General features: G+C 44.2%; 1 protein-coding gene across 23 annotated transcripts in view; it reads left to right on the top strand.

The window, feature by feature from the left end:
- The window catches only part of dnm1a (dynamin 1a), an 82,890-nt gene that overhangs the window by 7,658 nt on the left and 52,370 nt on the right, over positions 1 to 22,862 (top strand). For all 23 annotated transcript variants that reach the window (XR_016493306.1, XR_016493305.1, XR_005040435.2 and 20 more), the window contains exons 2-9: positions 8,769 to 8,842; positions 17,299 to 17,448; positions 17,955 to 18,158; positions 18,350 to 18,448; positions 19,705 to 19,865; positions 20,346 to 20,488; positions 21,161 to 21,296; positions 22,353 to 22,420. Coding sequence is in view for 19 of the 23 variants with exons in the window: in XM_090226914.1 (XP_090083040.1) it covers positions 8,769 to 8,842; positions 17,299 to 17,448; positions 17,955 to 18,158; positions 18,350 to 18,448; positions 19,705 to 19,865; positions 20,346 to 20,488; positions 21,161 to 21,296; positions 22,353 to 22,420 (1,035 nt within the window). In the remaining 4 variants the exon portion in view is untranslated. The remainder of the gene's footprint in view (positions 1 to 8,768; positions 8,843 to 17,298; positions 17,449 to 17,954; positions 18,159 to 18,349; positions 18,449 to 19,704; positions 19,866 to 20,345; positions 20,489 to 21,160; positions 21,297 to 22,352; positions 22,421 to 22,862) is intronic.

Here is a 22,862-nt window from a genome sequence, read left to right as displayed (position 1 = left end):
ATGAATTATGACACTACCCTATAAATACCTGCTATGCTGATGAGGTAACATTATGACACTACCATATCAATACTGTACCTGCTATGCTGATGAGGTAACCTTATGACACTACCCTATAAATACCTGCTATGCTGATAAGGTAACATTATGACACTATCCTATAAATACCTGCTATGCTGATGAGGTAACATTATGACACTACCCTATAAATACCTGCTATGCTGATGAGGTAACATTACGACACTACCCTATCAATACTGTACCTGCTATGCTGATGAGGTAATATTACGACACTACCCTATCAATACTGTACCTGTTATGCTGATGAGGTAACATTATTACACTACCATATCAATACTGTACCTGCCATGCTGATGAGGTAACATTATGACACTACCATATCAATACTGTACCTGCTATGCTGATGAGGTAACATTATGACACTATCCTATAAATACCTGCTATGCTGATGAGGTAACATTATGACACTACCATATCAATACTGTACCTGCTATGCGGATGAGGTAACATTATGACACTACCCTATCAATACTGTACCTGCTATGCGGATGAGGTAACATTATGACACTACCCTATCCAAACTTTTGACTAGTTTTGTGTGTGTATCTAATATATATATTTCTCATGTCATTGCTTACATGTATGCATAAATAAGACCTTATAGATGCCAAGTATTGGTCATGATATGGTTTCAGTTTTCACAGGCTATGCTGATGAGGTAACATTATGACACTACCCTATCAATACTGTACCTGCTATGCTGATGAGGTAACCTTATGACACTACCCTATAAATACCTGCTATGCTGATAAGGTAACATTATGACACTATCCTATAAATACCTGCTATGCTGATGAGGTAACATTATGACACTACCCTATAAATACCTGCTATGCTGATGAGGTAACATTACGACACTACCCTATCAATACTGTACCTGCTATGCTGATGAGGTAATATTACGACACTACCCTATCAATACTGTACCTGTTATGCTGATGAGGTAACATTATTACACTACCATATCAATACTGTACCTGCCATGCTGATGAGGTAACATTATGACACTACCTTATCAATACTGTACCTGCTATGCTGATGAGGTAACCTTATGACACTACCCTATAAATACCTGCTATGCTGATGAGGTAACATTATGACACTACCCTATAAATACCTGCTATGCTGATGAGGTAACATTATGACACTACCATATCAATACTGTACCTGCTATGCTGATGAGGTAACCTTATGACACTACCCTATAAATACCTGCTATGCTGATGAGGTAACATTATGACACTACCCTATAAATACCTGCTATGCTGATGAGGTAACATTATGACACTACCATATCAATACTGTACCTGCTATGCTGATGAGGTAACATTATGACACTACCCTATAAATACCTGCTATGCTGATGAGGTAACATTATGACACTATCCTATAAATACCTGCTATGCTGATGAGGTAACATTATGACACTACCCTATAAATACCTGCTATGCTGATGAGGTAACATTACGACACTACCCTATCAATACTGTACCTGCTATGCTGATGAGGTAATATTACGACACTACCCTATCAATACTGTACCTGTTATGCTGATGAGGTAACATTATTACACTACCATATCAATACTGTACCTGCCATGCTGATGAGGTAACATTATGACACTACCATATCAATACTGTACCTGCTATGCGGATGAGGTAACATTATGACACTACCATATCAATACTCTACCTGCTATGCTGATGAGGTAACATTATGACACTACCCTATAAATACCTGCTATGCAAGGAGTGGGCCGGTCCGGACGATGAATGTGGAAATCTCGGATGATTTTGGGATCTAGAATGTCATCCACCGGAACCCACACTGCTCCTCTGGACCATACCCCTCCCAAACCACCAGGTACTGGATCCGACCACCACAACGTCTGGAGTCCAGAATGATCCTTGTGACTGATCACCACATCAGGCACACTGACCCTCAACATGGGGGCCCCTCAGGGGTGCATGCTTAGTCCCCTCATGTACTTCCTGTTCACCCACAACTGCGTGGCTGCCCACGACTCCAACACCATCATTTAGTTTGCTGACGGCACAACGTGGTAGGCCTGATCACCAACGACGATGAGACAGCCTATAGGGAGGAGGTCCACAACCTCTCCCTCAATGTCAACAAGACGAAGAGCTGATAGTGGACTACAGGAAACGGAGGGCCAAGCACGTCCCCATCCACGTCTTCACGTTCCTCGGTGTCCACATCACTAAGGACCTATCATGGTCCAAACACACCAACACAGTCATCAAGAGGGCATGACAATGCCTCTTCCCCCTCAGGAAAATAAAGCATGGGCCCTTAGACCCTCAAAAAGTTATATAGCTGCACCATTGAGAGCGTCTTGATTAGCTGCATCACTGCTTGGTATGGCAACTGCTTGGCATCCGATCATAAGGCGCTACAAAGGGTTTTGCGTATGGCCCAGTACATCACTGGGGCTGAGCTCTCTGCCATCCAGAACCTCTATACCAGGCGGTGTCAGAAGAAGGTATATATATATATCTGTGTATATATTTTTTAATGTAATACACTATAATACAATACATTTGATGTGAGACACAAAATGGCCTCCCAGTGTATTTCCTGGAAGCGACCGGGCCCCATATCTGTCAATCATGTACTGTTGGGCTCTGATTGGCATGCCGGAACCTTTGTTGTTTACAGACATTGGCTGATTTCAGGGTAGAAGATGAGAGGTGTCGGAAATCTCTCTGTCCTTCCTCCTCCCCTCTTCTTCTCTACCCCCCAGCCCCTCTCTCACTCGCTCTCCATCTCCTCCCATGTTTAATTAGCACAGCAACACTAGACCTTGACTAAGGCAGGGACCTACACTAGCCCGCAGACCCTGGCACAGAGACAGCTAGCTGGGGGACATGTGGCCCATACACAGGGTGGAGGTGGAAGTCGCAATTAGGGCACTGATCCAGGCCCAAGTTTCCTTTTCTAGCCTTTAATAATTAGAAACAGGACAGGTGGAGAAATCTGATCACAAACCAGTGTATAGGGGAGTACCACCACCACTATTACTGGATGATTCTATCCATTGGTGGTAATAGTCTACCTATATAAAGAATCCTATTGAAACCAAAGGACTTTAAAATATCAAACGGTGCAAAAGGGCCTCAAGGCAGGTTTCAAATCAATTGACTAATTTCTAATATGAAGGAAACTGCTGTCAGAACCAAACTGCAAAAACATGCATTTGGGCAGTATCAATAAAGTATCATTTAGAGGTGCAAGGTGGAGAACAGTTATTGTCCCACGCAGTGAACCGACAACAGCATCCACCGAACTTCATTATTGAGAGTGCAGGAGGCAGGCGGCGTTCTGCCTACCAGACAAACAAACCAATGAATCATCATTCACCAGAAAGCTCGTAGTGGAGACCTCACACACACGGTTATCCTGTCACGGTCGCTGCTAAGGGTGACCTAATGTACCCAAGGTACAGGTGGGAACAGACATCAGTTACACACATCATGGTGCGATGCCTCCGACAGTTGCTACTGCAATGATTAGTTGAATTTGTCCCTGTTATTTTATATGTCCTTATCAGATGAACACGGGTTGGTTGCTGGCTGTTTGGTGTACAGAGCCTGTACTTTCCTCTAAGGTGAAGTATTGCTCTAGAAATATGAGCCTCGTCATCAGATTTCCAAATAAATTATTCATCGAAAGATAGGAATATCTATTTCTCAGATCGCCACCAATTTCTACGGATGCAGTTGTTCTAGGTCAAAGAAGTGCTTACTGCAGAGTGGATTGCCCTGTTCTCTTCTGGAGAACCCAATTTGAGAGCACACTTTTATTAGAGTGCTGGTGCTTGCAGCATTTAGACTAGAATATGTCAAATGGTGTCTTCTGCTGCGTAGGCTTCCTCTCATTTGCTGACAAGTCAAAAAAATTCATCTCTACTGGTCCAATTGGAGAGATTATTATTGCAGGGCGGAATTACAGTATATTACACAATATGAAGAATGCAAAATGCAAGGGATGATCTGTATCCCCAACATAAGAAGGACAGTATGGGCTGGAGTATGGCCCGACTCTCTTTCTCTAATCCTATTTCTAGTCTGTGCGAACGAAGATATACTGTAGATAGATAGCCCTTTACTGTCTGACTGACACGAATAGATAATGGGCTACTCACTGGCTAGCACTGCTGGGAAGTGTAGTCTACTTTGGGTATTTATTGGTGGATGGTGGGTCTAGTCCTACAGTTGTCTATACTTTGTACACGCTATTGTTTTTAGGATAACTGATAGAGGCAGTTGTGTCATTGCTTGTTGCTTGTGAAATGATTCTGGCGAGAGAGGGTAAAATAAGCAAGATAGTGGAAGATAGGGGATAGAGACTAGGGAAAGAGTGAGAGGAAAGAGAGAGAGAGCGAGAGTGGGAGGGGCTGGGTTTGCTGCCTTTACACTGCTCGAAGGGATTACATTTAATCTGTGAGGCTACACACAGCTCACCAACAACCAGCACTCTCATTGGCTCCCGCCCTTACTTTAATCTGGGCGCACGCCATCGGCCAAGAACGAGCCGTTTGATTGGCCCTTTCACTACAATGACTGTAATCTGGAGGTGTACATGGCGACACAACAAGCAATCTCAGCCACTAAGGCTGTGGCCTGGGGGATAGTGAAAAAGCTTTTTCTGGTTCTTGTATTCATAGCGTGACTGTAATTGCTGCACCCCATTGATCATGATTAGATTACAGCCTGTAGTCTGTAGATTTACAGCTGAAGAGTGATATTATGCATTGTAGGGAAGGGCCCGTATGTAAGCATTTCACTGTTAGTCAACACCTGTTGTTTACCAAGAATGTGACAAACAAAAATCCTTTTTATTTTATTTATTAGACCAGGCCAAATACATTATCATTACTGGCAGGAGATCCACTGGTCTTGTAGTTTAAAGCACTGTATGGCACTATCATCATTTTCACCCATCTGCCTAAGTGTGTTGGAGCATGGTGTTAGCAACACTAAGGTCGTGGGTTCAAGTCCCACCAGGACCGTGTGTTTTGAATATGTGTTGAGCCTAGGTCTGTTTAGATAAATGTATGTAATGTTATTGTGAATCAATCAGAGTGGCTGTGTAGGAGAAAACAATGGAGAGGAAATGATCTGACTGTTATTGGACTAAAGCTCATCGTGGTTCTGTTGTTATTCCTCACAAAGCCTCCAGTCTACGAAGCTGAATGTCAGACAACGACAACTCCCTCTCAGGGTCTCCACTAAGCAAGGCACAGGATATTCACGTGCATATAGGCATGCTTTGGAGTGTGTGTGTGTGTGTGCAGTAAATGTGTGTGAGTCAATGGTGCTCTGCTGCAGATGCCTGGCAGGTTGTCAGTGCTGGACAGGTCTATTGACCGTGTGTGTCTGTGTGTGTGTGTGTACAGGTGTACAGGTGTGTGTACGTGTGTATTTATACACAGCAGAGACACAATATAATATTTAATATCTGTTTGTTTATACAGTTTCCTTATGGGTGGATATGTTTGTCTGCTCAGTGCCTTCATAGTCGACCTTGCTTTGACAGTGGATAGCCGCTGGCTGGGGTGTTTGTATGCTATCACCAGACAGGGGGAGGGGTTGAGTAGAGGTGGAGGAGAGGGGCAGGCTGGTGTGTTTGTATGCTATCACCAGACAGGGGGAGGGGTTGAGTCTCCCAGTGGGATTAGACGGGTGGTAGATGGGTGGACTGTCCATAATCACAGCTGCCCATACGTGACCGAGAAGGTGGGGTTGGAGGAGAGGGGCAGGCTGGAGTGGGGGAGAGGAGGAGAGGTACAGGCTGGGGTGGAGGAGAGGTACAGGCTGGGGTGGAGGAGAGGTACAGGCTGTGGTGGGGGAGAGGTACAGGCTGGGGTGGGGGAGAGGTGCAGGCTGGGGTGGGGGAGAGGTGCAGGCTGGGGTGGGGGAGAGGGGTGAATGCTTGTCAGCATTGCTACATGATGGTTTGTGCATGTGTGCGTCCATCCGTGTTTGCTCATTTGTGCGACTGAGCCCATTCAGCAAGTATGTAGCATATGTATGAATGTGTGCACGTGTGCACGTGTGTGGGGTGGATACCCCAGGAACCATGCCTTGCCTTGAGCCATCCCCCCAGCCAAAGCAGCGTTTGGGATGGAGATGGATTGGTGTGGTGTGTGTGACAGGGTCTGGTTGGTGGGTGCCGGCTCCACCCATCTGGATAGTCCATATGCTGGTGTTTTTGGGGAAGGAGGGGACCTGCAGTGGAGTGGAGAAGGGGGAGAGGAGGAGATCTGCAGTTTGGGCCATCTGTCCCCTACAAGATGCTACTAGAGGAGAGGAAGGTGCAGAGAGAGCCAGGTTTACACCCCAACCAGAGAGAGGCCGTAGACAGGAAATTGATTTGACACAGTAGGAAACGGAGCTGTTGTAGACGAGACAGTGCTGCCAATGCTTTCTATGTTTATCTATGTTCAGGTAGTGATATGAAATGGATAATATCATTCAATTAATGTAATGACGTAGGTTAGATGTGTGTGTGTTAGGCATGTGTGTGTTTATGTGTACACGTGTGTGTTTATAAGTGTGTATGCTTGTGTGTGTGTGTGTGTGTACATGTGTGTGTTTCTGTGTGCGCACAAGTTTGTGCGTGTTTGCCTTGGAGAACGGATGGAACATATTTGTTCATAAACACTTATAGAATCATTTGTTGCGAGACTGCAGTTCAATTAGAAAAATCTCTTCTTCCCCGGTCAAATGGGTCTTCTTTAACTGGTAGCACTGTGCCTCTGGTTATAGTAATATCCACAATTGAAGTCACATTATCTGGCTAGCCGGGCTGAATAATTTTGCACGCCCAATTTTTCAGTTTTTGATTTGTTAAAAAAGTTTGAAATATCCAATAAATGTCGTTCCACTTCATGATTGTGTCCCACTTGTTGTTGATTCTTCACAAAAAAATACAGTTTTATATCTTTATGTTTGAAGCCTGAAATGTGGCAAAAGGTCGCAAAGTTCAAGGGGGCCGAATACTTTCGCAAGGCACTGTATACAAACAATATCACCATGGCTGCTACTGCCGTTACGTCAGTGTCGGCAGAATACTACAGAAGAAAACACACACACACACACACACACACACACACACACACACACACACACACACACACACACACACACACACACACACACACACACACACACAGCCACTTTAGGACCATGTTGTGTACCATACCATCTGCATGTTACCAGTCTCACAGATAGCTGGAGGCAGGTGAAGACACTCATATCTCTCTCTTGCTCTCTCACTCTCTCTCTCTCACTCTTTCTCTCTCACGCTCTCCCTCTCTCCCTCTTTTTCTGAGGTAGTTGAAGAGACACATATCTTTCTCTTGCTCTCTCTCGCTCTCCCTCTCTCTCTCTCTTTTTTTGACCCAGAGCTGCAAATTAAAAGAAAAACGGAACAGTTGAAAACATTGATAAAAGCTTCAGAGGGAGTCCATAGAGTCTACAATGCTAGTGTGTGGAGAATGTCTTCTGAGAGCCTTTCAGTCTTTTTTTAAAGAGTGTGTTCTGGAGCACAGAAATAAACTGCAGAAGAAAAAAAAAGAGGAAATGTTTAATTTCTCTTCCCACTCCATGCCATGGAGAATTAATGGAGAATTAATGGAGAATTAATGGAGAATTAATCGTTTTATGTGGGATATTTGTCCCAATAAGATTTTGTCTATGAGATTAGCGTTGCTCTTCAGCAAACACCCCGCAGAATGTAGAGTCCTGTTCTCAGCTTGCAGAAGCACCACTGTCACATGATAAGGGTAGGCTCTCAGGATACTAACTTTAGCTGCCAATTGTTTGAACAAAGCCTGCAATTATGGTGCTGATTATCTAGTGATTTATCCATTAAAGACCCAGGCCTGACTGGCAAGGCACTGATTCCATTCATTGCCACCTGACAATGGAGCTGAGGAAAGAGAGTGCTCCTCAGCTGTGCTAGAGCTACAGTACAGCTCTCTCTCTCCCTGCGCCTTCTTTCTCTCTCTCCCTTTCTCTTGCTCTCTCTCATCCTCTCTGCACCCTCTCTCTCTCTCTCTCTCTCTCTCTCTCTCTCCCTTTCTCTCTCTCTCTCTCTCTCTCATCCTCTCTGCACCCTCTCTCTCTCTCTCTCTCTCTCTCCCTTTCTCTTGCTCTCTCTCATCCTCTCTGCACCCTCTCTCTCTCACTGTTTTTTCTATTATGTACTCTAATCTCTCCCTTCCTCACCCTCTCAATCATTTTCTCCCTCTGCAATCTTCTTTTTCTTTCTCTCTCTCTCTCTCTCTCTCTCTCTCTCTTGCTCTCTCTCTCTCTCTCTCTCTCTCTCTCGTCCCAGGGCTTATCAGTCCCTGCATGCTCAGACCTCGCACACGCTCTTAAGTGGGCTACTCTCAGAAAGAGCTAATTGTATCGCATCCCAGACAAAGACTGCCAGGTGGAAATAGAAAGTGTTTCCTGAAAAACAGCACCGATTTTCAGGCAACAGCCATTTACAGAAACTGCAGTGACAGTCTGTCCATTTTCAGCTTCAATATGTCTCGCAGTCCCACTTTCTATGAGGTAAAAATGTATTAAGCACTCCTACTCTGAGATGCTTAATGAATATGGGCCCAGGTGTTTCCATAACCATGGTTATTTTCTCTCTCCCATGTGTTACAGAGATTTCCTTCCCCGTGGCTCTGGCATCGTCACCCGCCGTCCCTTGGTCCTCCAGCTGATCAACTGTCCCACAGGTAAACTCTTCCCCATCTCTCCCTTCCACCTGCCTCCTCACCAGGGCAGTGGTGTAGTGCAATTTCTTTAGGTGAGGGATAGCGATTGTTTTTGTATAGGACGTCATCATTTTCTCAGTCAAAGTTTGTACCGTAAGATATAGCCAAATGAATAGCCTATCAATATTGAATATGCATAAAATGTATCCTCCAATTGCATCATCTGCCATCATCACTCTCAATTGTGAATGATAATTATTCACGTTTTACCAGTGAAACATCCATACTGCATCTCCATGCAAATCATTTGATTGATCTCAATCAGTTTCATGGTAATAAGCATTTATATATTCCTGAATGGCTGTTCTGTGAGTGAATTAGAGCAGACGGTGTTAAAACGTTATTAGCCTTTCTTGTGTTTTGTTTCATTCAAAGCGTATATCCTGCATAGTGGCTCTGTTGGTATTTGGCGCATTTAATTTACTATTCAGCTTCAGCGAACCATCCTAAAATCTCATTCCAAATAAGGTGTTGTTGGTGTAACAGTAGTGTCGCAGGCCTACTATGTTATGGAAAATGCAAATGAATCATTGTGATCTTGCAAGACATTGATTCAGCTTGGATCTAACTTTACTAAATGAGCACCATTGTGAAAAGTGATAATCTTCTATTTGTAGTAGTAATAATAGTATGTGATGAGTTTGACTATTAGCCATTGGCAACAGATCTTGATGACATGCCATTTTAAGTGATTAGAGCGTCCTTCGTGGTGCTGAAAGGACAGCGCCAGGATCACGCAATGATGTTAAACAAGTTGAACCAACTTGTGGTGCTGAAGGACAGCACCAGGATCGCGCAATGATGTTAAACAATTCAATTTTCTGACTGGCCAAAGTGGTGAGGCCTCCGCCGGGCCTCCGCTGTGCACACGTAGCCTGTATAGTTCTTTATCATTCTTGCCACTGCCAGAGAGAAGACAGGGAAGAAAGCACAATTTACCTACAGTGAAAGTATTCACACCCCTTCAATTTTTCAAAATGTTGTTGTGCTACAGCCTGAATTTAAAATGGATTAAATTGAGATTTGGTGTGGTGAGATCTGGTCTACACACAATACTCTATAATGTCAAGGTGGAAGAATGTTTTTAGAAATGTTTACAAATGTATAAAAAATTAGAAGCTAAAATGTCATGAGTCAATAAGTATTCAACCCCTTTGTTATGGCAAGCCTAAATAAGTTCAGGAGTTAACATTTGCATAACAAGTCCCATAATAAGTTGTATGGACTCACTCTGTCTGCAATAATAGTGTTTAACATGATTTTTGAATGACTACCTCACCTCTGTACCCCACACATACAATTATCTGTATGGTCCCTTAGTCGAGCATTGAATTTCAAACACAGATTTAACGGCAACGACCAGGGAGGTTTTCCAATGCCAAAGAAGGGCACCTGTTGGTAGATGGGTCAAAATAAAAAAAAACTGAGATTGAATATCCCTTTGAGCACGGTGAAGTTATTAATTACACTTTGGAAGGTGTATCAATACACTCAGTCACTACAAAGATACAGGCGTCCTTCCTAAATCAGTTGTCATAGGCGAAGGAAATCGCTCAGGGATTTCACAATGAGGCCAATGGTAAGTTTAAAACAGTTACAGAGTTTAATGGCTGTGATAGGAGAAAACTGAGGATGGATTGTAGTTGTAGTTACTCCACAATACTAACCTAAATGACAGAGTGAAAAGAAGGAAGCCTGTACAGAATACAAATATTCCTAAACACATCCTGTTTGCAATAAGGCACTAAAGTAATACTGACAAAAATGTAGCAAAGATATGAACTTTTTGATGTGAATACAAAGTGTAATGTTTGGTGAAAATCCAACAAAACAAAACACATCACTTATTACCATTCTTTATATTTTGGTGGTGGCTGCATCATGTTATGGGTATGCTTTTCATTGACAAGGAATGGGGAGTTTTCTGGGATAAAAAGAAACAGAATAGAGCTAAGCACAGATAAAATCCCAGAAAACCTGGTTCGGTCTGCTTTCCAAACACTGGGAGACAAATTCACCTTTCAGGACAATAACCTAAAAAGCCAAATATACAATGGAGTTGCTTACTAAGACGACATTGAATGTTCCTGAGTGGCCTAGTTACAGTTTTGACTTCAATCAGCTTGAAAATCTATAGCAAGACGCGAAGATGGCTGTCTAGCAATGATTAACAACCAACTTGACAGAGCTTATAGAATTTTAAAAGAATCATGTGCAAATATTGTACAATCTAAGTGTGCAAGGCTCTTAGAGACTTACCTAGAAATAATCAAAAGTGATTCTAACATGTATTGACTCAGGGGTGTGAATACTTATGTAAATAAGATATTTTCTATAAATCTGCAAAAATTTCAAAAAACATATTTTCACTTTGTCATTATGTCTTATTTTTTATAATTTTTGAAATGTCACGTCCTGACCATAGAGAGTCTTTATTTTCTATGGTGGAGTAGGTCAGGGCGTGACTGGGGGGTTAGTCTAGTTGATATTTTCTATGGTGGAGTAGGTCAGGGCGTGACTGGGGGGTTAGTCTAGTTTATATTTTCTATGGTGGAGTAGGTCAGGGCGTGACTGGGGGGTTAGTCTAGTTGATATTTTCTATGGTGGAGTAGGTCAGGGCATGACTGGGGGGTTAGTCTAGTTGATATTTTCTATGGTGGAGTAGGTCAGGGCGTGACTGGGGGGTTAGTCTAGTTTATATTTTCTATGGTGGAGTAGGTCAGGGCGTGACTGGGGGGTTAGTCTAGTTGATATTTTCTATGGTGGAGTAGGTCAGGGCATGACTGGGGGGTTAGTCTAGTTGATATTTTCTATGGTGGAGTAGGTCAGGGCGTGACTGGGGGGTTAGTCTAGTTTATATTTTCTATGGTGGAGTAGGTCAGGGCGTGAGTTGGGGGTTAGTCTAGTTGATATTTTCTATGGTGGAGTAGGTCAGGGCGTGACTGGGGGGTTAGTCTAGTTGATATTTTCTATGGTGGAGTAGGTCAGGGCGTGACTGGGGGGCTAGTCTAGTTGATATTTTCTATGGTGGAGTAGGTCAGGGCGTGACTGGGGGGTTAGTCTAGTTGATATTTTCTATGGTGGAGTAGGTCAGGGCGTGACTGGGGGGTTAGTCTAGTTGATATTTTCTATGGTGGAGTAGGTCAGGGCGTGACTGGGGGGTTAGTCTAGTTTATATTTTCTATGGTGGAGTAGGTCAGGGCGTGACTGGGGGGTTAGTCTAGTTGATATTTTCTATGGTGGAGTAGGTCAGGGCGTGACTGGGGGGTTAGTCTAGTTGATATTTTCTATGGTGGAGTAGGTCAGGGCGTGACTGGGGGGTTAGTCTAGTTGATATTTTCTATGGTGGAGTAGGTCAGGGCGTGACTGGGGGGTTAGTCTAGTTTATATTTTCTATGGTGGAGTAGGTCAGGGCGTGACTGGGGGGTTAGTCTAGTTTATATTTTCTATGGTGGAGTAGGTCAGGGCGTGACTGGGGGGTTAGTCTAGTTTATATTTTCTATGGTGGAGTAGGTCAGGGCATGACTGGGGGGTTAGTCTAGTTTATATTTTCTATGGTGGAGTAGGTCAGGGCGTGACTGGGGGGTTAGTCTAGTTTATATTTTCTATGGTGGAGTAGGTCAGGGCGTGACTGGGGGGTTAGTCTAGTTGATATTTTCTATGGTGGAGTAGGTCAGGGCGTGACTGGGGGGTTAGTCTAGTTGATATTTTCTATGGTGGAGTAGGTCAGGGCGTGACTGGGGGGTTAGTCTAGTTGATATTTTCTATGGTGGAGTAGGTCAGGGCGTGACTGGGGGGTTAGTCTAGTTGATATTTTCTATGGTGGAGTAGGTCAGGGCGTGACTGGGGGGTTAGTCTAGTTTATATTTTCTATGGTGGAGTAGGTCAGGGCATGACTGGGGGGTTAGTCTAGTTTATATTTTCTATGGTGGAGTAGGTCAGGGCGTGACTGGGGGGTTAGTCTAGTTTATATTTTCTATGGTGGAGTAGGTCAGGGCGTGACTGGGGGGTTAGTCTAGTTTATATTTTCTATGGTGGAGTAGGTCAGGGCGTGACTGGGGGGTTAGTCTAGTTGATATTTTCTATGGTCAGGGCGTGACTGGGGGGTTAGTCTAGTTGATATTTTCTATGGTGGAGTAGGTCAGGGCGTGACTGGGGGGTTAGTCTAGTTTATATTTTCTATGGTGGAGTAGGTCAGGGCGTGACTGGGGGGTTAGTCTAGTTGATATTTTCTATGGTGGAGTAGGTCAGGGCGTGACTGGGGGGTTAGTCTAGTTTATATTTTCTATGGTGGAGTAGGTCAGGGCGTGACTGGGGGGTTAGTCTAGTTGATATTTTCTATGGTGGAGTAGGTCAGGGCGTGACTGGGGGGGGGGGTTAGTCTAGTTTATATTTTCTATGGTGGAGTAGGTTAGGGCGTGACTGGGGGGTTAGTCTAGTTGATATTTTCTATGGTGGAGTAGGTCAGGGCGTGACTGGGGGGTTAGTCTAGTTTATATTTTCTATGGTGGAGTAGGTCAGGGCGTGACTGGGGGGTTAGTCTAGTTGATATTTTCTATGGTGGAGTAGGTCAGGGCGTGACTGGGGGGTTAGTCTAGTTGATATTTTCTATGGTGGAGTAGGTCAGGGCGTGACTGGGGGGTTAGTCTAGTTGATATTTTCTATGGTGGAGTAGGTCAGGGCGTGACTGGGGGGTTAGTCTAGTTGATATTTTCTATGGTGGAGTAGGTCAGGGCGTGACTGGGGGGTTAGTCTAGTTGATATTTTCTATGGTGGAGTAGGTCAGGGCGTGACTGGGGGGTTAGTCTAGTTTATATTTTCTATGGTGGAGTAGGTCAGGGCGTGACTGGGGGGTTAGTCTAGTTTATATTTTCTATGGTGGAGTAGGTCAGGGCGTGACTGGGGGGTTAGTCTAGTTGATATTTTCTATGGTGGAGTAGGTCAGGGCGTGACTGGGGGGTTAGTCTAGTTTATATTTTCTATGGTAGAGTAGGTCAGGGCGTGACTGGGGGGTTAGTCTAGTTTATATTTTCTATGGTGGAGTAGGTCAGGGCGTGACTGGGGGGCTAGTCTAGTTTATATTTTCTATGGTGGAGTAGGTCAGGGCGTGATTCCCAATTAGAGGCAGCTGGTAATCGTTGTCTCTAATTGGGGATCATCTTTAGGTAGCCTTTTTCCACCTGTGTTTTATGGGAGATTGTTTATGTGTAGTTGCATGTTAGCACTACACTGTTGTCACGTTTCGTTTAGTCTTCATTGTTTTGTTGTGTGGTTCACTTATTTCAAATAAAAGATGTGGAACCCAGATCACGCTGCAGCTTGGTCCGATAATTATTCCAGCGGACGTGACATTAAAATTCATTTTGAATTCAGGCTGTAACACATAAGTTAAGGGGTATGTATACCTCTAGGCCACCATACATATTTACTCGGTCTGTCATTCTATTGTTTTTCATGGAATATTTGTGGTAATTAAAAATCATTTATTTGGAATTTATCCAAATTAATTTTCAAGGAATAGTTTTACCAGCCCCGTCTATTCTCAAATTAAAAAATGTGAAGGAGTGCTGTGGCAGCACCACACCAGTGCTCCTGAGGTCCAGGCTGCCTGCCATCCAGGACCTCAACACCAGGCGGTATCAGAGGAAGGCCCTAAAAATTGTCAAAGACCCCAGCCACCCCAGTCATAGACTGTCCTCTCTACTACCGCATGGCAAGCGGTACCAGAGTGCCAAGTCTAGCACAAAAAGCGTAAAAGAGGGTGTGTGTATGTGTATGTGTGTATGTGTGTGTATGTGTGTGTGTGTGCAAATAGTCCTGTTAGCCATGAGACTCCTGAACAGGTAATCAAATGGCTATTTGCACTGTGTGCCCCCCCCAACTCCCCCCCACACCATCTTTTACGCTGCTGCTACTTTCTGTTTATCATATATGCATAGTCACTTTAACTATACATTCATGTACATACTACCTCAGATCAGCCTGACTAACCGGTGTCTGTATGTAGCCTCGCTACTTTTATAGCCTCACTACTGTATATAGCCTGTCTTTTTACTGTTGTTTTATTTCTTTACTTACCAATTGTTTACCAAATGCCTTTTTTGCACTATTGGTTAGAGCCTGTAAGTAAGCATTTCAATGTAAGGTCTACACCTGTTGTATTCGGGGCACGTAACAAATAAACTTTGATTTGATTTGATGACAGTGGCTTGGTAGTGTTGTTATGGTAACTTCATAAGGCAGAGTCGGCTTTCAATAACAGGCTTCATCACAATGCAACATATTATATATATATATACACTACCGTTCAAATGTTTGGGGTCACTTAGAAATGTCCTTGTTTTTGAAAGAAAAGCAATTCAAATAAAATTAAATTGATCAGAAATACAGTGTAGACATTAATGTTGTAAATGACTATTGTAGCTGGAAACGGCTGATTTTTAATGGAATATCTACATAGGCTTACGGAGGCCCATTATCAGCAACCATCACTCCTGTGTTCCAATGGCACGTTGTGTTAGCTAATCCAAGTTTATCATTTTAAAAGGCTAATTGATCATTAGAAAATCCCTTTGCAATTATGTTAGCACAGCTGAAATATCTTGTCCTGATTAAAGAAGCAATAAAACTGGCCTTCTTTAGACTAGTTGAGGATCTGGAGCATCAGCATTTGTGGGTTCGATTACAGGCTCAAAATGGCCAGAAACAAAGACTTTCTTCTGGAACTCATGTCTATTCTTGTTCTGATAAATAATGGCTATTCCATGTGAGAAATTGCCAAGAAACTGAAGATCCCGTACTACGCTGTGTACTACTCCCTTCACAGAACAATGCAAACTGGCCCTAACCAGAATAGAAAGAGGAGTTGGAGGCCCCGGTGCACAACTGAGCAAGAGGACAAGTACATTACAGTGTCTAGTTTGAGAAACTAGCAGCTTCGTTAAATAGTAACCGCAAAACACCAGTCTCAACGTCAACAGTGAAGAGGCGACTCCGGGATGCTGGCCTTCTAGGCAGAGTTCCTCTGTCCAGTGTCTGTGTTCTTTTGCCCATATTAATCTTTTATTTTTGTTGGCCAATCTGAGATATGTCTTTTTCTTTGCAACTCTGCCTAAAACATAAAAATGAAATGGAAGACACAAATGTACAAAATAAAAAAAGCGAAATAAATAAATAAATAATGATGTGTGGGTGTGTGTAGTGTGTGCATCTATGAATTATACATACAGTGCATTCAGAAAGTATTCAGACAGCTTGACTTTTTCCACATTTTGTTACGTTACAGCCTTATTCTAAAATTGATTAAATTGTCATTTTTTCTCATCAATCTACACACAATAAAGCAAAAACAGGTTTATCAAAATCTTAGCAAATTTTGTCAAAATAAAAAATGGAAATATAAGTCAATCAAATTCAATCAAATGTATTTATAAAGCCCTTCTTACACCAGCCGATGTCACAAAGTGCTGTACAGAAACCCAGCCTAAAACCCCAAACAGCAAGCAATGCAGGTGTAGAAGCACCTGTATAAGTACAATAATAAGTATTTGCAAACATTTCAAAAAAACTGTTTTCGCTTTGTCATTATGGGGTATTGTGTGTAGATTGATGAGGAAATAACAATATTTAATACATTTTAGAATAAGGCTGTAACGTAACAAAATGTGGAAAAAGTCAAGTGGTCTGAATACTTTCCGAATGTACTGTACATGTCCGTACATACACATGTGTAGTGTGTGTGTGTGTGTGTGTGTGTGTGTGTGTATGCGCGCGCATCTATCAATTACACATACATGTCCGTACAAACACACAAACATTTGGTCACATGAGCGAGAGGCGTTGTGCTGTGAGGTGTTGCTTTATTTGTTTTTTGAAACCCAGTTTGTAGATGTGTTGCATTTACTGTATATTGCAACATTTCAATATATATTTTAAGGCTCATGAAGACCAAACTGTCCTAGAGGAAAACCTGGTTCAGTCCTTAATGCTCAAGTAATGTATAGCCTACCCAAAGTCATTGGAGAGGTAGATTCTAAATAATCCCTTTGCAAAATAAATAAACAAAACACCAATCTCTGTCAAGACCAACCAGGGTCACCTGAGATCCTGTTAGCAGCGGTGTTTACATTTTAGGCCTTATTCATATCCTGTATTACCAATTGGACAAAATGGGCTTCTAATTCTTTTAGGCTCATTACAAGGTCTGTGTCCGTCTCATAGTGCCATCTAGTGTTGCTACATTAATCTTTCAAACTGTGAGTGATGAAAAGCAAAGATATGACAGAACAATTGTCCTCATTTCCATTCAAGCTGCCAAAAATGGTGTCCTGTTTTTGTCATGGTTCTTGAATGATTTTGTTATCCTCTCTCCTCCTTTCATTTCCTCTCCTCTTCTCTGTCCCCCTCTCCTTCTGCAGAATATGCAGAGTTCCTTCACTGTAAGGGGAAGAAGTTCACAGACTTCGATGAGGTTCGTGGGGAGATCGAGGCGGAGACGGACCGCATCACTGGGCAGAATAAGGGAATCTCACCTGTGCCAATAAATCTCAGGGTCTACTCCCCGCATGGTGAGGACACAGATCCTGCATCTTGGCACATGGGCAACTTGGCACATGGGCAACTTGGCACATGGGCAACTTGGCAGAACTACCATGGCGACACTCATAATACTTTGATTGTAGGAAAGAGTAGTTTAACTTTATAAAATGGAATACAAAAATCTTAATTCTATACACAGAATTTGGTGAATCAAGTTTCCCTATTTCCTATTGGTCAAAACTGGCAACCAGTTTGATTGTATAACCGGGCCCAAAGTTGGTTGTTGTATAGTGAGTCTCAATCAGGTACTATTAATTATATTATATAGTATTTTATTTTCAAGGTTAGTATCATTCATCAGATCTGATATCATATTTACAAATCTCTCTCTACCCTCTCCTCTCTCCCCCCTCTCCCCTCTCCACACTATCTTCCCCTTTCCCCTCTACCCTCCCCTTCTATCCCCTCGGCCTTTCACATCTCTCTCCTCTCTGTCCTCCCCTCTCTCCCCTTCTCTCTCCCCTCTCTCCCCTAGTCCTGAATCTGACTCTGGTGGACTTGCCGGGGATGACCAAGGTCCCAGTAGGGGACCAGCCTGCGGACATTGAGCAGCAGATCAGAGACATGTTATATCAGTTTGTGACCAAGGACAACTGTCTGCTGCTGGCTGTTTCCCCGGCCAACTCTGATCTGGCCAACTCGGATGCCCTGAAGATTGCCAAAGAAGTGGACCCACAGGGTGGGTGAGGTTAACAAGAGGTTAAAGGCAGGAACTGTAGGCCTACTGCTTTCATCTGTGCTCTCAGTATCATTCAACATCAAGTTGTGACAGAACAGTTAGACAAGGATGCAATTGAACCTACCTACAGCGCAGATCTGGACTTTGTTAATGTTTTGTGTGTGTGTGTGTCTGTGTGTGTGTGTGACCAGGTCAGCGAACCATTGGTGTGATCACCAAGCTGGATCTGATGGATGAGGGGACTGACGCCAGAGAAATTCTGGAAAATAAGCTGCTCCCACTGCGAAGAGGTGAGACTACACACACACACACACACACACACACACACACACACACACACACACACACACACACACACACACACACACACACACACACACTGTCTCAGTGCTTCCCTCTAGTGGTAATCTAGTTGTGTTGCTCACTGCAGCAGTTTGAGGAAGAGAGAGAGAGAGAGAGAGAGGGGGTTGGAGGAAGAGAGAGAGAGAGGTTTGGAGGAAGAGAGAGAGAGAGGGTTGGAGGAAGAGAGAGAGAGAGAGGGTTGGAGGAAGAGAGAGAGAGAGTGTTGGAGGAAGAGAGAAAGAGAGAGAGAGAGAGAGAGAGAGAGAGAGAGAGAGGGTTGGAGGAAGAGAGAGAGAGATGGTTGGAGGAAGAGAGAAAGCGAGAGAGAGAGAGAGAGAGAGAGAGAGAGAGGGTTGGAGGAAGAGAGAGAGAGAGAGAGAGAGAGAGAGAGAGAGGGTTGGAGGAAGAGAGAGAGAGAGGGTTGGAGGAAGAGAGAGAAAAAGAAGATTGCAGAGAGGGAGAAAATTAAGAGAGAGTTAAGAAAAGAGAGAGTGAAGAAAAGAAAGGGAGAGAGAAAGGTGGACAAAAACAATGTCTTGATTTCAGTGACACATCTGGAAAAAACATCTGTTATTTTCTTTGCAATAAAATATATTTGTGGGAAACCCTAATGCAATCCGCTTATGTGTCGTTTTTCCACTGGCGCTTGGTTAGAACCCAGGCATGTGCTCCTGAACGTTTTTCATGTCCTTTGTCTCTACCTTCTCTGCTTCTGTCACTCTCCCGTGTCGGAAGGCCTCATGTTAAACCACTAGCATATTTACAAGGCTATTGGTGTCCAGTCCAAAAGGTAATAGAGCAAGACATACTGCTTAGCAGAGAAATGCATGAGAAAACTTAACTAGATGGGGATATGTGATCCCTCTTGCCCATGTGGCTGACATTCTTTATTTGTTTTCAGTCATAGCAGGATATGTAGGCATGTAGTACAATCGACAGCTGTTACAAATAACCATCCCACAATAGGGATGTGGGTAACTTCATGGAACCCCAGATTACCCTCCACACCTCCCCCAGAACTCCCCTCCGCCTTCAGCCCACTACCCAGACAGGCAAATAAAGAAAATACATCTCACCCACACAAACAAGAATACTAATTACCCTAACAAACTTTTCTTTCTTTTTTTCTCTCCACAAAACAACATTGTGGCTATCTTTGCATCCTGATATGTCCAGCATCAGCTGACCTCGCTCTCTGTTCCAGGTTACATTGGTGTGGTGAACAGGAGTCAGAAGGACATAGATGGGAAGAAGGACATCACAGCGGCCATGGCTGCAGAGAGAAAGTTCTTCCTGACCCACCCTGGATACAGACACCTGGCTGAACGCATGGGCACCCCCTACCTACAGAAAACACTCAACCAGGTCAGTATCCTACCTACAGAAAACACTCAAACAGGTAAATCCCCTACCTACAGAAAACACTCAAGCAGGTAAATCCCCTACCTACAGAAAACACTCAACCAGGTAAATCCCCTACCTACAGAAAACACTCAACCAGGTCAGTCCTCCTTTGTGTGTGTGTGTGTGTGTGTGTGTGTGTGTGTGGAGGGGAACACTAATACTTTCCTGATCTGTGGTTCAAATCCCTCAATCATTACCAAAGTGCATAGTAGGAATATTATTTTAGCGTTCACAATATGTATCTTTTCAGTTCATTTTTATAGCCTTCAGAGAAGTCTTCTACCAGATGAGCCATCCACATGACGCATTTTGATGCTTTCAACGAGTTTATAATATCCACTAGAGATGAGGGAGTAGAACGGTAGTAGGCTGGTATGCTAGATCACTGTAATCTCTTCCTTCGCATGTCATAACCCACACTGAGGACCTTGCCCTCCGCAGCAACTGACCAATCACATCCGGGACACTCTGCCGGGGCTGCGGGCCAAGCTGCAGAGCCAGCTGCTGTCTATAGAGAAGGAGGTGGAGGAGTACAAGAACTTCAGACCTGACGACCCCTCCCGCAAGACCAAGGCCCTGTTGCAGTGAGTAGGACACACAAGTACGCATGATGGCATGCACACACACACACACACACACACACACACACACACACACACACACACACACACACACACACACACACACACACACACACACACACACACACACACACACACACACACACACACACACAACAATACTCCAGTCACCCAAGTTATAGACTGATCTCTCTGCTACCACACGGCAAGCGGTACCGGAGCGCCAAGTCTAGGTCCAAGAGCCTTCTAAACAGCTTCTACCCCCAAGCCATAAGACTGCTGAACAATTCATCAAATGGCTACCCAGACTATTTACATTGACCCCCCCTACACCCCCTTTGTTTTTACACTACTGCTACTCGCTGTTTATTATCACTGCATAGTCACTTTACAAATGACCTCGACTGACCTGTATATAGCCTCGTTGTTGTTGTCATTTTTTTGTTGATGTCATTTTCTTATGTTACTTTTTGATTTGATTTGATTTTTTACTTTATTTTGTAAATATTTTCTTAACTATATCTTTGAACTGCATCGTTGGTTAAGGGCCTGTAAGTAAGCGTTTCACGGTAAGGTCTACACCTGTTGTATTCGGCTCATGTGACAAATACAATTTGATTTGACACACACACACACACGTCTAACTCCCTTATCCCTGTATCCTTTACTCTCCAGGATGGTGCAGCAGTTCTCAGTGGACTTTGAGAAGCGTATCGAGGGCTCTGGGGACCAGATCGACACAGCAGAGCTGTCAGGCGGAGCCAAGATCAACCGCATCTTCCACGAGCGCTTCCCCTTCGAGCTGGTCAAGGTGTGTGTACTGTACTGTATGTGTGTGTGTCTCTTACCAGGGCCCCCGCTCTCCTAACTCTTGAGACAGACAGGGCTGTGGATCGACCGCAAACCAGAGACATTATTATAATTACAATAATTATTATTTGTTTTAAAAAATACCATTTTTACTTTCACCCTTTTTCTCCCCAATTTCGTGATATCCAATTGGCAGTCTTGTCTCATCGTTGCAACTCCCCTACGGACTCGATAGAGAAGAAGGTCGAGAGCCGTGCGTCCCCCGAAACACGACCCTGCCAAGCCGCACTGCTTCTTGTCACAATGCACGCTTAACCCGGGAAAGCCAGCCGCACCAATGTGTCGGTGGAAACAACGTTCTGCTGGCGACCGAAGTCAGATTGGAGGCGCCCGGCCCGCCAAAAGGAGTCGCTAGAGCGCGATGGGACAAGGAAATCTCAGCCGGCCAAACCCTCCCCTAACCCGGACAACGCTGGGCCAATTGTGCGCCACCTCATTGGTCTCCCGATCACGGCCGGCTGTGACACAGCCTGGGATTGAATCTGGGTCTGTAGTTACGCCTCAAGCACTGCGATGCAGTGCCTTAGACCACTGCACCACTCGGGAGGCCCAACCCAGAGACTTTATGAGGAAAACATTCTTCCCTCCCTCCCTCCCTCCCTCCCTCCCTCCCTCCCTCCCTCCCTCCCGTCACAGTAAAACATTCTGTTTGGCCTTGGCCACAGGATCTGGGCCTGCTGTGGCCAGACTACAGTCTCAGTCGTTAAACATCGCAGTCAGACTGTCTGTCATCATAAACTCATGGTATACCTGTGTCATATCAAATGATTAACAGAGGTGTCAGACTGAATGGAATAACTAAGCAGTGTTAGTACTTAGTCTGAAGGTTGGTTGTTGTTGTAAATTTGCTCCTGTGAAGAATATTCTGTTCGCTGTTCAGAGCCACTCAATGGATACAAGGGACCTTCCATCTCTATCTATGTGGTATCTGCAGTGCGTCTGAGGCGTGTGCTCACTATTTAACACGTGTCTGTGTGTCCTTTCTGTGTCCGTACAGATGGAGTTTAACGAAAAAGAGCTTCGCAAGGAGATCAGCTACGCCATTAAGAACATCCACGGCATTAGGCAACGTCCTTCCTCCCCATCCCCCTCTCCCTCCCCTGTCCTCGCCCGCCTGGGTCGCGGCTGTGGGCCAGGCCAACTCTAATCGCCGTCACCCATCTGATCACAAAGACCTCGAGACACATTGACCGCAGACATGCACCCAGCATGCTGTCGCATACTGATGTTATCAGAAACAGAAGTGGAGGGATTTGTGATTAGATCTGTGACCGCTGGTTGGATGGTATCTTTCTCTCGCTCCTCGCCCTGCCCCGTGTCCACCTGTCTGTATCTTGTATGTATGACTGTCTGTCTGTTGAAGCCCTAGCCTGATATGCCAGTCACGTGTGACCTAGCTCCCATGGCAACGCCCTGTCTTTTACGTAGGTCCCAGAGCGATATGAATCAGAATCCGACAGTGACGTCATCGCTATTCAGGATGTGAACCTGTTGCAATGAACCTGTT

This window comes from Oncorhynchus mykiss, chromosome 29 (genome assembly GCF_057628025.1).
Source record: "Oncorhynchus mykiss isolate SJ-2025 chromosome 29, ASM5762802v1, whole genome shotgun sequence".
Lineage (NCBI taxonomy): Eukaryota > Metazoa > Chordata > Actinopteri > Salmoniformes > Salmonidae > Oncorhynchus > Oncorhynchus mykiss.
The sequence above is the reverse complement of the archived record's forward strand: the minus strand, read 5'-3'. Positions and strand labels throughout refer to the sequence as shown.